The sequence below is a fragment of the Lepus europaeus genome, chromosome 14, assembly GCF_033115175.1.
Source record: "Lepus europaeus isolate LE1 chromosome 14, mLepTim1.pri, whole genome shotgun sequence".
In the NCBI taxonomy this organism is placed as follows: Eukaryota; Metazoa; Chordata; class Mammalia; order Lagomorpha; family Leporidae; genus Lepus; species Lepus europaeus.
In genome coordinates, this window is record NC_084840.1 from 49,816,766 (window position 1) to 49,832,870 (window position 16,105).

At 40.8% G+C, this 16,105-nt stretch overlaps 1 protein-coding gene and 1 pseudogene across 6 annotated transcripts in view; both read right to left on the reverse strand.

Moving 5' to 3' along the window:
- Window positions 1-16,105, reverse strand: part of TTC13 (tetratricopeptide repeat domain 13) — a 91,165-nt gene that overhangs the window by 43,383 nt on the left and 31,677 nt on the right. For 4 of the 6 annotated variants that reach the window (XR_009867929.1, XM_062210594.1, XM_062210595.1 and 1 more), the window contains exons 5-8: window positions 13,172-13,237; window positions 11,691-11,783; window positions 6,000-6,116; window positions 5,015-5,125 (exon numbers count right to left, since the gene is read on the reverse strand). Coding sequence is in view for 5 of the 6 variants with exons in the window: in XM_062210594.1 (XP_062066578.1) it covers window positions 5,015-5,125; window positions 6,000-6,116; window positions 11,691-11,783; window positions 13,172-13,237 (387 nt within the window). In the remaining variant the exon portion in view is untranslated. The remainder of the gene's footprint in view (window positions 1-5,014; window positions 5,126-5,999; window positions 6,117-11,690; window positions 11,784-13,171; window positions 13,238-16,105) is intronic. The other 2 variants (XM_062210597.1, XM_062210596.1) reach the window with 1 other exon arrangement.
- Window positions 8,991-11,150, reverse strand: LOC133773821 (26S proteasome non-ATPase regulatory subunit 14-like; annotated as a pseudogene).

Genomic DNA, 16,105 nt, shown 5'->3' on the forward strand with positions numbered 1-16,105 from the left:
CTAATTCCTTTCAAAAAGTCTTTTGTGCCCTGCATCTTGGTATTCCCTGGGCAGACAGCAGAGCAAAGAGAGGCTGGCTTTCAAACTCTTCCAAGTCAAACATGGGCATGACAACTACTTATTAAGGACTCCTTCTGAATATTGGCTGTTTGATAAACAGATGGCGATGGAGAAGTTTTAACAATTAAGAAACATTAAGAACCACTCTACATTAGGCTTCCTGCCATGGCGTAGCCTTGATCACTTAGAATATTCACAACTACATTAATTCAACAAACATGTATTGAGCGCCTACTATGTGCTGGGGACAGCGTGAGGTACTGGGGGTACAGATGAGCAAGTCATTATCTCTGTCCTCTCAGAATCACAGTCTAGTTAGAAAGCCAATTACGTTATCGGGTTATTAGAATACAAATTAGGAGCTACAATAGAGGTATGAGTAGGTCTCTGGGGACAAAGAAAAGGAAATCACTAAGCGGGGGCAGTGTTATTGGAACAGGCTTCAGTGAGGAAGTGACAACGGAGCTGGGTTTTAGAAAATGCAAAGGAATTTGGCAAAGAAAGAGGGCATTTGGGACAGGGGAACTAATACTGTGCTATAGCACAGAGCACTGGAGAATGCTGGGAAATTTGGTGTGGCAGAAGTGTAGGGTGAGTGGGTGGGGGTGGGGGGACAGGACAAAGGCAAGGGACCAGGCTAGTCTGGCAGGCCAGGGCTGGAGGACACGGGCCACCTAGGGTAAGCGGTGCAGCCCGGACATCACCCCACAAGCCTGAGGACTAGGGAGCCTTAGGCAGGCACACAGTGGCTTCGGGAAATGCACTTTCTATAGAAGATTACTGCTAACAACAAAGACTGACTAGGGCAGTGAGAAAATGGAGACAAGAAGTCCAATTAGAAGGCTGCTATGGTAGTCCAGGCGAGAGATAATGAAAGCTCAAATTGGGTGAGTGTCTCTGAGGAGAGTACGAAGGGTCCAATTCAGGAGGCATATTTAAAAGCAAACTAAGACAGAATTTGGTGGCTGCTTGGGTATGGGGGATGAGGGAGAAGAAAGGGTAGGAAGCTTTTAAGCTGAAGAGCCCGGGGAGCTGGTGAGAGCGTTAACCAACACAAGGAGGTTCAGAAGGGGGACAGCTGCAGGTGGGGAGCGAGGGGTCATGAGTCCAGCTGGGGGCGTGTTAAGTCTGGAGTGTTTGTGGACATCTAGGTGGAGATGCCCAGGAGGCATCTGCTGCCCACTCCACTTACGGCATGCTTGGACGCCACAGTTCTTCAAAGTCTGATTTCTCTTCAGCTTTTAAGAGTCTTTGGTTTCAGGGTTCCTGTCTAATCACTTCACAGCTCTCTACCTCATTCTGCCAAAGAGGGGACATAGCAGAATCAAGATCTTAAGCCATTGGGAACAAAGAAACTACGTTCGAATGAATCAATCTCTCAACATACGAACTGGCTCGGAATTCATTTGCTTGGCAAATGCAATCATCACCACTCTCAGTTTCACCATCTTTCTTTCTATCTGATGGTCACCGAGCACTGGGGCTGTTCATTGTAACTAGAGACACTCTCAGGTAACTCTCCTAGCAAAGGCTGATAAAAATGAGTGCTTACAATATACAGTTTTCAAAATATCCTTACAACATAAATAAAAGAGGGAATGCCATATACAAGTTTCTGCTGTTATTTCTCTAGAAAAATCCAAAATGTCTTACACATTCACAGAATTGGACAATTGTGATATTTGTCATGTAATATTACTGAATATACTTTTAATGTAATATATCATACAGTAAATAAGCAATCACCCACCTAATTAATTTTTAAATTGCTGTTGACCTAGACAGACCACCTTTAGGATACTGAAAATAGCTCAAACTCAATAGCTCATTTAACACGTTGTCTTTACAGTTAACAAGAGAAATAGAAATGTGGGAGCTAAGTTCATTCATTAATCCAGTCATTTCACCTCGGACTCAGTTTTCTAATTTGTATAATGGGAAACACCATCTGTTCCTTTTCTGACTCTGGGGTGCTATTGGAATGAATGATAATACATAACCACTCTGACCTCTTCAGATGGCACATCTATAAAAATGCAAAGGAAGAGTTCCTATCTATTAAACTGTTGATGCTGTGCCTTTGAACTTGGTGAAGAGAGGAAGAACCAAATAACTTGGTAAGACTGGCTCACTTAGGAGATGCTAATACTCAGGAAACAAAAACACTGTCTCTAGATTCATATCATGTAGATTTGGAATAAACCAAACTGAATTTTTGTTCTTACCCAATTTATAGTTAGTGTCTCAGTTATAGCTCTTTCCTGAAAAAACTCTCATTCCCAAAGAACTCTGCCCATGTTTCTACATTACAGTAACAAAGTTAAAAAGTGAAATCATTTGTTTGAGTTTGTTTACTCTCAAAAATATTTTAACCTCTTTAGGAGTTGGTATTTTTTATGTTTTGAACCTTTTTCTCTTCCATGAGAGCCTGAAGGGATAGAGTGAGGTGCACTGTGGTTCTTTTTATTTCAGGTATGAGGAATGATGATGGGAACAGAGGGCAGATACAAAACAAACTGACAAAGTCCATCTGGGAGCTGCTAAAAGCAGGCTTTAAGAAACTGCTCTCCAAGCCTTCAGTGGCCAGTCTGAAAGCCCTAGGGAGACAGAAGCTTTCCAGAGCTCCCTGCCATGCCCTTGCAAAATGCACGGGAGGCGTCTGAGGCAGAAACTGCAGAATCCTTTCTAGTTTGGTTTTTAGCAGGACAAGAAGGTTTTCTTTCTTTCTTTTTTTAAGTGTACACAACTTAGATCAAATTTCACAGGCAAAATAATCTATGATAAATACTTGATTCCTATTTTAGCTTTCAAAGTACTTTTTTATGTAGATTTTACTTAATCCTTACAATCACTTTAAAACTCAGATAGTAGGATTCTTTCTACTCTTCAGCTATGAAGCTGAAAGAGTTCAGGTAAGTTGAAGAGTGCAGGTGAAAAAAAAAATCAAAGCAAGAACTCAGACTAAGACCTTCCTGGGGCTGGCATTGTGGCGCAGTGGGTTGAGCTGCTGCTTGCAAAGCCAGCACTCTATAAATGAGCCAGTTGAAGTTCCAGTTGCTCTACTTCCAATCCAGCTACCTGCTAATGTGCCTGGGAAGGCAGTGGAAAATGGCTCAAGTACAGACATGTGGGAGACCAGGATGGAATTCCAGGCGCCTGACTTCAGAATGGCCCAGCCCTGGCCATTGTAGCCATTTGGGGAGTGAACCAGCAGACAGAAGATCTCTCCCTCTCTCTCTCTTTCACCCTCTGTCATCCTGCCTTTCAAATAAATAAATAAAATCTTTTAAAAAAAAGACTTTCCAACCAAATTTAATGCTCTGTTCTTGAAATTCATTGACCTGCTAATACATTGAGTCAGCCACTATGAGACAGGCTCTGCCTTCAACACTGAGGGTTTATAACATCTGGCCTTTTAACAGGTGTACCCTCACCCCCACCCCCCAGCCAAGCATGTGTGTGGGTGTCAGATCCTCAAAATACTCAGAACTACTGTCAGTAATAAATGTATGCTCTTTTTGCCCCGGCTCACTCCCCTGTCACATGCTGTTGCAATTTTTTGTGGCCTACAAAACTCTGGTTAAGGACCACCTTCCTAGGAAGACTTGCTTGGTGAATCAAAAGGCACTGCTTTGGCTGTGCAGATTGACTGCATTCGGTTCCTGGGTTAGTCTTTCTTCAGTTAGATAGCAAGATGTGTCTTATTCTAGAGCACCTACTATGTGCCAGGCCTTCTGTGGCACTGAGGAGGCCCAAGGAAGAAGGCTAGCCCCCTGGATTCCTGGCTTAAACCAACAGCACAGCAGATTCTCAACACAGACTCAGAGCATGGGAATTGGGTGCCTGGGCAGGAAGAGGGAACATCCTAGAAGCTCCATCTCCACCCCGCACTAATACCCATTTCAGATAACTTTCCCATTTCCTTCTACCTCCTCATCCAGGCAGTTTTCAAGCAATACTCATATTACCTCCAATCTCAGACATGTCTTGTCACCTCTAACCTGGAATACAACCGGTGTCTCTTAGTCTCTCCAACCCTCAACTCCTCAGCCACCATACTGTCAGAATTTACATGTTAAAATTAGAGATTTGGGGGCCAGTGCTGTGGCACAGCAGGTTAACTCCCTGGCCTGAAGCGCCGGCATCCCATATGGGCGTCAGCATCCCATATGGGCACCAGTTCAAGACATGGCTGCTCCACTCTGATCTCGCTCTCTGCTACAGCCTGGGAAAGCAGTAGAAGATGGCTCAAGTCCTTGGGCCCCTGCACCCACGTGGGAGACCTGGAAGAAGCTCCTGGCTCCTGGCTTCAGATGGGCGCAGCTCTGGCAGTTGGGGAGTGAACCAGCAGATGGAAGACCTCTCTCTCTCTCTCTCTCTCTCTCTGCCTCTCTTCTCTCTGTGTAACTCTGACTTTCAAATAAATAAATAAATAAATCTTAAAAAAAAATAGAGATTTGTTAGGAACTATACATTTTCCCCAAGCTTAGAATTTACAGTTCCTCTGGGATGAAGCATTCCAGTCAAGATGCTTAGCATAGTACTCTGGACTGAGAACTTGCCCTCATCCAACTGGAGAGCCTCATCTTCCTCAGACTCAAGCCTGACTACTTGCTGCTGCGGGAACTGCCTGTTTCCATCTTCCAGTGAGCTCCCCAATGCTATCCTTCTCTGCCTGAAAGTCCTTCCTTCTGGAACACTGTTACTGCATCCTTTGTAGGTGTGAAGTGTTGTTCCTCCCTCTTATTGGCCTTTGGTCCTTTCCCTTTCTGTACCTCCTCCAAGAACCAAGCAAATAGTAGGTGCTCAATAAATTCTCCAATTCTGAGTTCTCTCTAAAACACATCAGTTAAATACTTGAGAGGTCATTTTAAAACATATCAAACTGGATTCCTCCCACCCTCAAAGGGAAGTGGGACCATCATACTGTACACAGATTGCACAACACTTTCACCTTCAAAAGTCCTCTGTGAAAGAAAGTTAAACCTTTGTATAGCATAGCTATAGGCTGGTTTCTGTTCAGTTCTAAGGACTGCTGAAAGTCTTCGTGGGCTGTTGCATAGTCCTACAAAAAGGAGAGTGGGGGGGGATAAAATAATACTCATTAGATTTTTGAACAGTTCCTATTTTTGACTGGTACAGAAAAAAAAATTCCCCATTCACCTGGTATCCTTTTTTGGCTTTCAAAGAACCACTGCATGATTATAAACTTTAGTTGAATGCTTACACTACTCATTAAAATAGGCTTGCTTGGGAAATTATTTTTAAAAAATTCACAAAGGTTTAATTTAACCATTCTGTCTCAACTATGAAAAGAATATCATTTCAAATACTTTTAAAGTGATCATCTGTCACAAAAACTTCTGGTATGAGCATTTTAGCATCCTGGATAGAGTCACAATAATTATGCCATAGAACAACCTTAAAATGTGCTATGTTCAGTGGTTTTTTTCATATATTTTCTTTTGCAATGGGAAATTTTTACTAAAAGTACTACAAACTCACAAAAGTAATTGTGGCAATCATTAATACCACTGTGAGGATAAAAGATAATCTTGTTCAATTCAGGTCACTTCCAGAGAGATGCTACAGTGTGGAAGGCCATGCTAGTTTAGGTTATGGTTCTTGGGTTCACAGAAATCCAAATTGTTCCTCTATGTTTAATAATCATTAAATATGGCAGTCTGCATCTCTGTGCTGACATTTTCAAAAAACAGCTGCAGTAGATGTCATGAACCAAATTTTCCTATCTCCTTAATATTCTCCACTGAGTTTAATTTCAACTAAAAACAATGCTTTTATAACCATCTTGTAGCACAAATATATGAATAGATGGTTCAAATCAAGTCTACCAAAGAGTAAGTAGCTTTCTGAGATCAAGGGAAAAGTAACATCTTTATCATCATGAAAGGAAATGTTTCAAGACAAAAATGAGTCACCTCTGATATGAAGTACAGGGTCCCCCGATGTCTGTAGAGCCGTGCTGAGGGCTGAAGTTGAATGGCTTTCGTGAGATCATTCACTGCTTCATTAATTCGTCCAAGAGGGGACAGGATCTAGAAATCCAAAACACACAATCAGGAAAAGTTCTAATATTCAATTCTAAAATTACCAACATTTTAACTTTTTCAATTCTACCTTACCACACTCTAGTCACAAAATTACTGTTTTAGCAAGGTGCAATGCTTGACCCCCACATACTATGCAGTGGGGTTCAAAGTCAGTGAACTAAGGAGCCATTAATCTTTTTTGCTCAGGTGGGGGGAGATGAACTATGACTGTGGAAATTGCCTTGTCATTGTTCATGTTTGTGTTATAACAGATGCCGCTTTTCTTGAAATGTGACCTTTTTTCCTTGACCTATATTTTACTTTTCAAATCAAATTTTGGCATAAAGATGTCAAAATCAGTCTGAAAGATAACTGAGCCATTAAAATAAACAAATTATGGAACATAGATTAGACTCCTTCCTGATCTTTGGCTATATCGTCTATAGTAGTAAAAGCTGACTGACCATTTCTAAGATTCCAAGTGCTCTGTAGGTTCTTATGCATCAACAACTCTCAGCTTATCAGTATGATTTATAAGGTAGGAGGGAAAAGATCTAGAAATCTGTTTGGAAAAGTTTGTTTGGACAGCAATAAAGAAATATGACAACACCGAAGACAGTTCAGAATACCAAAATAAACCAAAAAGGCAGGAAAATCCAAAATGGGTATCAATATTCATGTAATGAAACACAGGCACTGTATCCTGAACAAATGTCCTTAGAGTAGGGTTTATACACTCACATAGAGTTTTTTTTTTTTATAAATACAGTTCATTTCTATCAGGTTTTGCTAACTGATGTCCTGCTCTACAGCAGCTTAAAACCAACAAGAGAGAGGATTTCAGCAAGCCCATCACCAGCAGTAAGAATGATAGCTCAGAAGGAGAAAGAAATAGAGCATACGCCTGAAAATTCAAAAAGCACAGTGGGCTGGAGTTATATTCTGGAAGGAAAAATAGCCCTACCAAGCTTATCAACTCCTAGGTACATAAATAAATTAGCACAACCCAGTTCAATGGTCAATATGCATTAATAAGGTTAAATTGTTTTCATTAAATACAGACTTTTAGAAGGAAGATTTCTCATAAAATAACTCCTGACATATTCAAGTGGTATGGTATAATGTAGCTGGAAAACCAGAAGGAACTATTACTATGTATTTTTAAGACAAGCTTATTTTTCTATTTACCAATACCATGTTACACAAACAATTGGCATTTTATTACATATGCAAATTCTGAAAACCTGCCAAATAACTCTCAACTAATCTATCTAATTAAATTCATTATTTATCATAGCAGTCTTACATAACACTGGAGTAATGGGAGAAAAAAGCATCAGTATCTTTTCCATTGATGGGGGAGCTAGGGAGGGAGTAGGAAATAAATGAGCTGTAAGATACACCCACAATTTCAATCCTCAAACCCTGCACTGTAACTCCACCCCTTAACACGCCACCCAGTACACCTACCTACTTCTCTGTGATGCATGTACGTCTCATCTGGGAATAGGAAACACCATGATGAACACGCAGAACTAAACCTCAAGTAGAGATACCATGAAGCTCCCAGTAAACATCACGCAAACTAAAACCCACCCAAACTTCATCCTATTTGTATATATTGTATATTCAATTAGGGCACCGGCTCTACCCTCAAAAACAGGACTGCTGGACAATGGAGCAGCCTTCTTTTCTGGCTCCTTCTCTTGCCTCTCAGGCCCTCTCATGGAGAGCTTTTTCCTCACAGGTTACTTGCACTCATACTTGAATGTATTCTCACTCTCTCACTCTTGCTCTAATATGTGTGCTTTATTTATGCCTCTGCTTTGATCTTTGTCTCATGCAGGGGTAAGAACTGGAATAAAAACTAGGAAACAGGGGGCAGGCACTGTGACACAGTAGGTTAGTCCTCTGCCTGCAGCACTAGCATCCCATATGGGTGCCAGCTTAAGTCCCAGCTGCTCCGCTTCCACTCCAGCTCTCTGCTATGGCCTGGGAAAGCAGAAGACGGCCCAAATGCTTGGGCCCCTGCGCCCACGTGGGAAACCTGGAAGAAGCTTCCGACTCCTGGCTTCAGATCAGCTCAGCTCTGGCCATTGCAGCCATTTGGGGAGTGAACCAACAGATGGAAGACCTTTCTCTCAGTCTCTCCCTCTCACTGTCTGTAACTCTACCTGTCAAGTAAATAAATAAAATCTTTAAAAAAACAAACAAACAAAAAATCCTAGTAAATATATTCCTAAAACACAATAAGCAAATGACTACTGCATTAACCACCAAATTAGCCACTAAACAAAAGCAAGTCTTGTGCAGTGATGAAAAAAATTATAGTCATGGATTATGATCCAAAATAAATAAGAGGAAATACATCATTAACTGAGATTTCATCCCAAAACTCAAATTTCCAACAAAATATATAATTCACTTTGAGACTGAACTGAAAGACACTTTATATAATTTTGAGAGTAAAAACATTATAAATATAGTTCTTAAGTGTTCAAGCATTACAAACTATTTTCTCTCTCAAAAATGAAAAAAAGTGATTTTGTTGTAAATTTATTTTATAATAAACAATCAAATTTTTTTAATAAACTAAAAAATGAAACAATCTAAATATATGTGTGCTACAGGGTTCTTCAAATATTAAATGTGATCAAACAAAATCTGTCCACTTTGATGTACTCTTGTGCAACTTTGGAATCTGCAAAGATCCTGACCAGAGAAACCAAAGTCATTGCACAACTGAGACTGAGGGTGTTAACAGTGCTGCAAATGATGCCAGATGTCGTACATTTAACCAAATACACCTTCCAAGGCCCCTTGATCTTGAGGAGAAGGATATATAGGCTGGGAGTATCACTAATGGCTTCTGGTATTGCCTTATTTAAATAGGGCAGTATCCAACACAGCTGTTGAACACTGGACAATATCTGACATCTACATGTTCCTCCTGGAACATTCTTTATTGCCAGTTGTTCAGGTGTCTGCTTATTTTCTTTGACAGCCTCATAATTCATTCTTGGAGGATGGATTTGTTCTGTTTACAATGTTCACTGCAGTTCCTAAGTGCTGAACTTTCCAAACAACTCTTCTTATGTACATTGAGCAATCTTCTGTTCTAGTTCAAATAGTAGCAAAATAAGAATATCTCTTTAGTTGTGAATTAATGCCTGATTGGATGGCTGGTTTAAGTGACCCAGATATGAAGTTGTTTGTCTCGGTTCACGTCTTAAGAACATAATATTGGCAGTGATCAGTCTGAAAACATCAGTAACAAGCTTGCCTTTTATACTAAGAATGAGATCTTCAACCACTGCCACAGCTCTCTCCGACAAGGCTTCAAAGCTCTCTTGAGTCTTGATAGCCACATCAGAAAGCCAGCGACCAAAGCCAGGGAGACTGTGATACCAACCACCAACCATCTCAGGCCTTTCTGTGTGCTTCAACATATCCAGTATTTTGACCTGGAACACTGGATCAGCTGCCTCCCCACTGACACCTGTTCCTGACTATAGCAAACACATCAGTCACTCAGATAGTGTAATCATCTACAAATTCTCTAAGCATCAGATTCATGGCTTCCACTGGAATCCCAGCACAGCATCTTGAACAGTGCCAGGGAAGACATACAGATTTGTTCTGCTGTGTATTAACCACATGAAGACCTGTATGTGGCCCCGGCCCAATCCAGGTATACTTCCTCTAACTCTATTAGTTTGGGGCCAGTGCTGTGGCTTAGAAAGTTAAGCTTCCGTGCACAGTGTCAGCATCCCATATGGGCACTGGTTCAAGTCCTGGCTGCTCCACTTCCGATCCAGCTCCCTGCTAATGTGCCTGGGAAGGCAGAGGAAGACAGCCCAAGTACTTGGGCCTCTGCTCCCATGTGGGAGACCTAGATGAATCTCCTGGCTCCTGGCTTCAGATCAGCCCAGTTCTGGCCATTGTGGCCACTTTGGAATAAAAGAGTGGACGGAAGACTTCTCTCTGTGTCTCTCCCTCCCTCTCTAACTCTGCCTTTCAAATAAATAAATAAATCTTTTTTAAAAAAGATTAGTCTGTGCATATTTCTGGCTAATAATTACAACTCTTGGGGCCAATGTTGTGGTGCAGTAGCTTAAGTCACAGCTTGCAACTCTGCGGTCACTGGAGAGTAAAGCAGTGGATGGAAGATATCTGTCTCTCCCTCTGTCACTTTGCCTTTCAAATAAAATAAAATAAATCTTGGGGCCAGCATTGTAGCATAGCAGGTAAAGCCACCACCTGGTTCAAGACCCACCTGCTCCACTTCTGATCTGGCTTCCTGCCAATGCACCTGGGAAGGCAGCATAAGATGGCCCAAGTGCTTGGACCCCTGCACCTGCATGGGTGACCTGGAATAAAGCTCCTGGCTCCTGGCCCCTCACTTTGGCCTGGCCCAGCCTTGGCCATTGCGGCCATCAGCACAGTGGACTAGCAGAGGGAAGATCTCTGTCTCTCCCTCTCTCTCTGTAACTCTAATTAACTAATTAATTAAAAAATTACAACTCTTAAGACACTAAAGCCTAAATTTGTTGAGTTTAACTAATTTCTTCTTGTCTCAAGATGTTTTTTTTTTCCTTTCTCTCCTGAAGACAGGCAGGGCCAGCTGGTCCCAGTTCGGAGCCTTGTCTTGCCACTGCAATAATATAGTGGTAGCAGTAGCCAAAAGTAAATATTTTTAGTTCAACAACACAATCATACCATATCAGATGAGTAAAAGTTCAGCTTTATTCAGCTTGAATGTATTAACACACATGGAACCTCGATAGTCTGCTGTTATCTTAAAACGGTAAAAAGAACACATTTCATTTGAAAACATTAAAAGGACTGCCCTTGTTCACACCTGTTGCTCTGAAATGCCTTCTCCACTGTGTCCCCCAGGTCATGAGTTGATAGGCCCTGGCCTCACCTCCTCAGTCAGTCTCAGCAAACACTCCCTTTGTTCCCTCCCCCTTCTTTTCCCACAGAAGCACCACCTCTGGCTGTCAGCCCGAGTAAGGATCCCTGTGGCGCCGTCACCATGTTACCTCTGTGTCTCCACTTCAGATCCTAAGTTCCTTAAGGTTCGGTTATAATCATCCTTACCTGATCTTTGCAGGTGGGTCTGTCTCAGAATGATGAAATACTTGCACAAGTGCCTACATATACACACACACATGCTTCCTCAGAATAAACACTTCCGGGGGCTATATATTTCAGTTTGACCGAACTATCACATTGTTTCATCAAAGTATGTTCCATATATGTGTAGGTGCATATGTAACACATATATAGTAAATTGTCATGTGTGATATATTTTTCAGTGAATACTGAGAGAAGTGGCACACATCATAACTGCATATTTCAATGCTAAACATCACTCTCATTGTGAGATCAGGAGTATCACTCAGTCCACAGTCTTCTAGTAATTTCAACCATGCTTAAAAGTATTAGAATCTATATTGGAAAACAAAGCAGGTATAAGGGAGTGTCAAAATTTACAAGCAATAAAATAATAGGAAAAAAAAATCAGAATTTCAACTAATCCAATAATGACAGAGGGAAAAAGAAAACCACACTCACTTCAGCTCGCTGCTCAAATACCTCTGGACGATCTGGTTCCAAGGTAATTACTCGGCTCAGTTCAAACAGAGCAAGCTCAGCATTCTTAATGTCCTTGAAAAGGCATTAGCTTAGTATGAGACATACTGTAACTCAAAATGAGGTAGAAGATTTTCTGAAAAACTAATAATTTAGTAATGATAGAACTAATTGATTAGAAATGAATATGGACTATGGACTTAACTCACTCAAGTCTACCTACCCATCAATAGCACATTAGACTTGGCTACCTATCACAAGTTCCACAGACAGCAGGATATTATCTAAATGTAATCTGTTTAAACACTGAATCAACAAATTTCAAGGGAAAAGTATATGGATACCAGCAAGTGGAATGATGCTTGCTGACCAGTAGCAAAGGAGGAACAGAAATGGACCAAGTCAGTATCAAGCAAATCTATAGCCTATGGACCTACACATCTTAAGAAGACTAGGTAAACTGTCTCTAACATCTGTATGTTAATTTTATATTAAAAACACACATATAACTTTTTAAATTAAGGGTATAAACAAATATCATATCAAAATATAAAATTTTAAAAGATGAGAATTTAGAAGAAGCTGCTCATCTTTGAACTCTAACTTGGGCAATTTCAACCCTGGTTATCTGTTGAGGTTATGACTGTAACACTGTTTCTGTCCTGAACACCTCCATTCTTCTCAATTCTGAATGTGTTCTCAAAAGTCTGTAAATAAAATTGCTCCACCAAGCTGGTACCAGCTAAGTACAATACTTATAACATTTTTAATAAAATTAAAGTATTTAATAAGAATATTAAAGACTTTAAGTTATAAAAGTGGTATTTCCCTAAAGCATATGGATATTTTAGTACATTTGAGGCAACAGAAAAAAGTTGTGGACAGTGTTCTAGACTAAAAATATAGAGCTGAATCTTAGACCATTGCATGATTTACTATATAATCTCAGGGAAATCTCCACTTTTATAGCACAGTGTCTTTGTTTGCATAAAATATTATTTTCATTGTAGCCTTCCTTGGAGAAATAAAGAGAATAATTTGATTGCAGCTACAATCATATTTATCTGCAACATATAATAAAAAAGCCCTCTTGCTCTTTTATTCAACCCTTGACAACTGATAAAAAACTCAAAATCTAAGACTTACTGCACTGTTGATGTCTAGTCTCTAGTTTTATCAATGATTAATTCTTAGGAATGCAGGCAACTCTCATGCTTTTCTTAGTCTACTGTCCAGTTCTTCAATATTGACTTCAGAAGACCTGGGTGTAAATCCCAGTCCACCGCTTAACTAGCCATTTGACCGTTGGTACATCATCTATTGCCATTTTCTCATCTGTGAACTGGAACAATACCATTGCTTGTCCATCAAAACTCAAAGAACAATACTAGCAGTTCTAGCAGAACCCTGGTCCATGTCAGGTCAGGTAGGCACTATGGCAATCGTAACTATTACATACTCACATGTAGTCCCTTCTTTCCATAGGCTATCCCTCGGCCATAAATTGCACTAACCAGATCAGGCTCCTCCTAGTCAGACCAAAACAGAAACACGTCAAAAACTATAAACAAAAGAAATCAGTTTCTACTTAAAGCACGATAATGCCCCAAGTGACAGCTCTACTTCTTTAGGTTACTACTGCTCATAAGTCAATACACAGTCCCCAACCTGAACAGTCTGGATTCTTCAAGATCACTTGAATGAGGTGTGCTAAGAGTTTCACACTGAAAAAAAAGAATAAAGAGAAAGGAAGGGAACCAACATTGCTGATCACTGCACTAGTTTCTTTCAGGGTTCTTGAAAATGGAATCCCCTCAACAACTCTATGATTAGCTGCAGCAGCAATCACGTCCTACAGAAGAGAAAATGGAAGTTTGGGCAGGTGAAGAAGATGTGAGTAAAGGAAATGGTTTGTTTCCTTCCACATATACATGAAACAAGCCCAGACGGAAAGAACTCACAGTGCCATCACAATGAGGAAGGAGAAACGAATCTGCTCCAGAATCTGTTGGAGATGAATCTAATCCTACATACTAATGGGTCAGAATTAAAAACAAGATCCTTTATGCAACGTGCTCCCTTGCTCTCCCCCATCATCTTCCAATCCACATGGACTAGATGAAACACCTGACAGACCCCAAGACAAAGCACCTGCAGTCCCAGGCCACCGAATTCCTACATTCAGGTTAGTGCTACGAAGAATCCTTTGCCAAGTGATTGAAATGTCTCTATTCCACATTTAGACTCTGCAATTTTTACCTCCTCTCTGAATCCTTCACTATACGTTTAAGAAAGAAGAGTAAACAGCTGCTTGCCATAAGGTCCTGGGTGAAACTCTTGACAGTGCTAAAGAATTCAGCAGAGCTGCGCTGGTCTAGGGACTTGACTAATTTGTTGTTCAATTTCCAATCTGAGATGGGGTGCCTGCCAGCACTGTAGAAAAAGAACACATCAACTTCAATGAAGGATGTGATTGTGCCGGCCATCATGTCCACAGAAAAAAACTCGCCAAAAACAGAAAGATGAAACACACTTATATTTCTTAAAGCAGCTACTTAAATAGAAGGAGGTACATTTACATTCAGTGGTAAACACCTGTATCCCTGGACACAGACCAGATTGCAGACTGGCCTGCCCAGTATATGAAAAGTTGAGAAAATTCAATTAAACAATTCCAACTTTCCAGTCTCTCGTGGAATATCAAAAATCCAACAAAGATAAACCCTATTGCAGAAACAAAAACCAAAAACCAAATTCCCAGTGTGAAGTATCAGCTGCCTCCTCAGATGAGGACTGCATGTTCATCAGTTCACCGTGGAGCCCGCCCATCACTGCTATATCACCTCAACTCACTCTGCTCACCTAAATGACCTCCCCGACTCCCGTACAGTTTCAGATATAGGATCGATAGCTTACATGTAACTTTAAGAGGCCATCCATGCTATTGGCTAATGGGAAAAAGGTACATGTTATAGACCAAGTTACAGTCTGATAGTTACATCTAATAAATACACATGGATGTGATTGTGTAGGCCATTATGTGCACATAAAAAACCTCACCAAAATTAGAGGAAGATTACTAGAAATGCTAATTTACTTAATACACTGTTGTATTTTTTTTTTTGCTTAAAACAAACATGCATTCATTTATAATCAGAAAAAGACATCTTAAGTAAAACACACTTTTTATAGAAAATGATGAAAAGCATAAAAAAGAAACTAAAGAATACTCTATAATTCAGCTACCCAGAAGTGTTATGAACATTTGAATATTCTTCCTGTCTTTAAGAAAGGCAGAACAAGTGATTTGCAGGAAGAGGAATACAGGTGCAGAGGGAGAGGAGAGGCAGGGAACAAAAGGCACTCCACGAGTTACAGGAAGATTATCTCTGCGCTTTTCCCTAGCAATAACACTTGCCTGACGTCAGAATACGCAACAGAACAGAGCCTCAGCCAAGCTGGGAGAAGAGACCTTCTCCTGGATGGCCTCTCCAGTGAGAACAGCTTTGTTATGGCTCAAAATGTATTATGTAAGTGGCTTTCTCCTGAGCAAAAGTTAACCATGGATGACCAGGTGGTGAATCAGAAAATAGTGTAAGCAGGGTCTGCACTACTTATGATGCTTGCATTCCATATTGGAAGCCCTGGTTCAAGTCCCAGCTCCTCTGCTTCTGATCCAGCTCCCTGCTAATGAGCCTGGGAAAGCAGTGGAGGATGGCACAAGTTTCTGGGTCCCTCATCCACATGAGAGACTATGAATGGAATTCCTGGCTCCTGGCTTTGGCCTGGCCCAACCATTAGGGCCATTTGGGGATGCAAGATGTCTCTCCACTCTCCCCTTGCCCTCCTTGTCACCATCACTCTGCTTTTCAAATTAAAAAATAAATCTTTAAAAAGAAAAAACAGTGTAAGTAAATACTATATGGACATGATTGCTATATCTGAGCCTCTGCAGCCAGGGAAAGCACCATCCTCACGTGCCTAACTGGCATACTCCTTACACAATCACAGCCATCTGCTCCATCACTTTCTGCCTCTTCACCTAGGCTACTGCAACTGCCTGACCTGTTTCCTGTTTCTTCCCATCCGTTCTATGCATGTGCACACACACACACATAAACATACACTGACATTTATTTTGCACTATAGCCCAGCATATACAGACACATGTGCACAACACACACACTCCTAACAGAAAAAGTTATTTCACTAGGTCAAACTTAGACTTACTATACACGGTGTAATCTCATAGTTTCTAGTCCAACATATTTAAAAAAAAAATAAAATGTCAGTCTAAAATCACCAGTTGCACGTAGGACTTCTTAAAGGGCAGCAAGCCACTACTTGGACAACAGTGAGGTAACATCCAATGACTCTGTAGACAATACTGACCATTT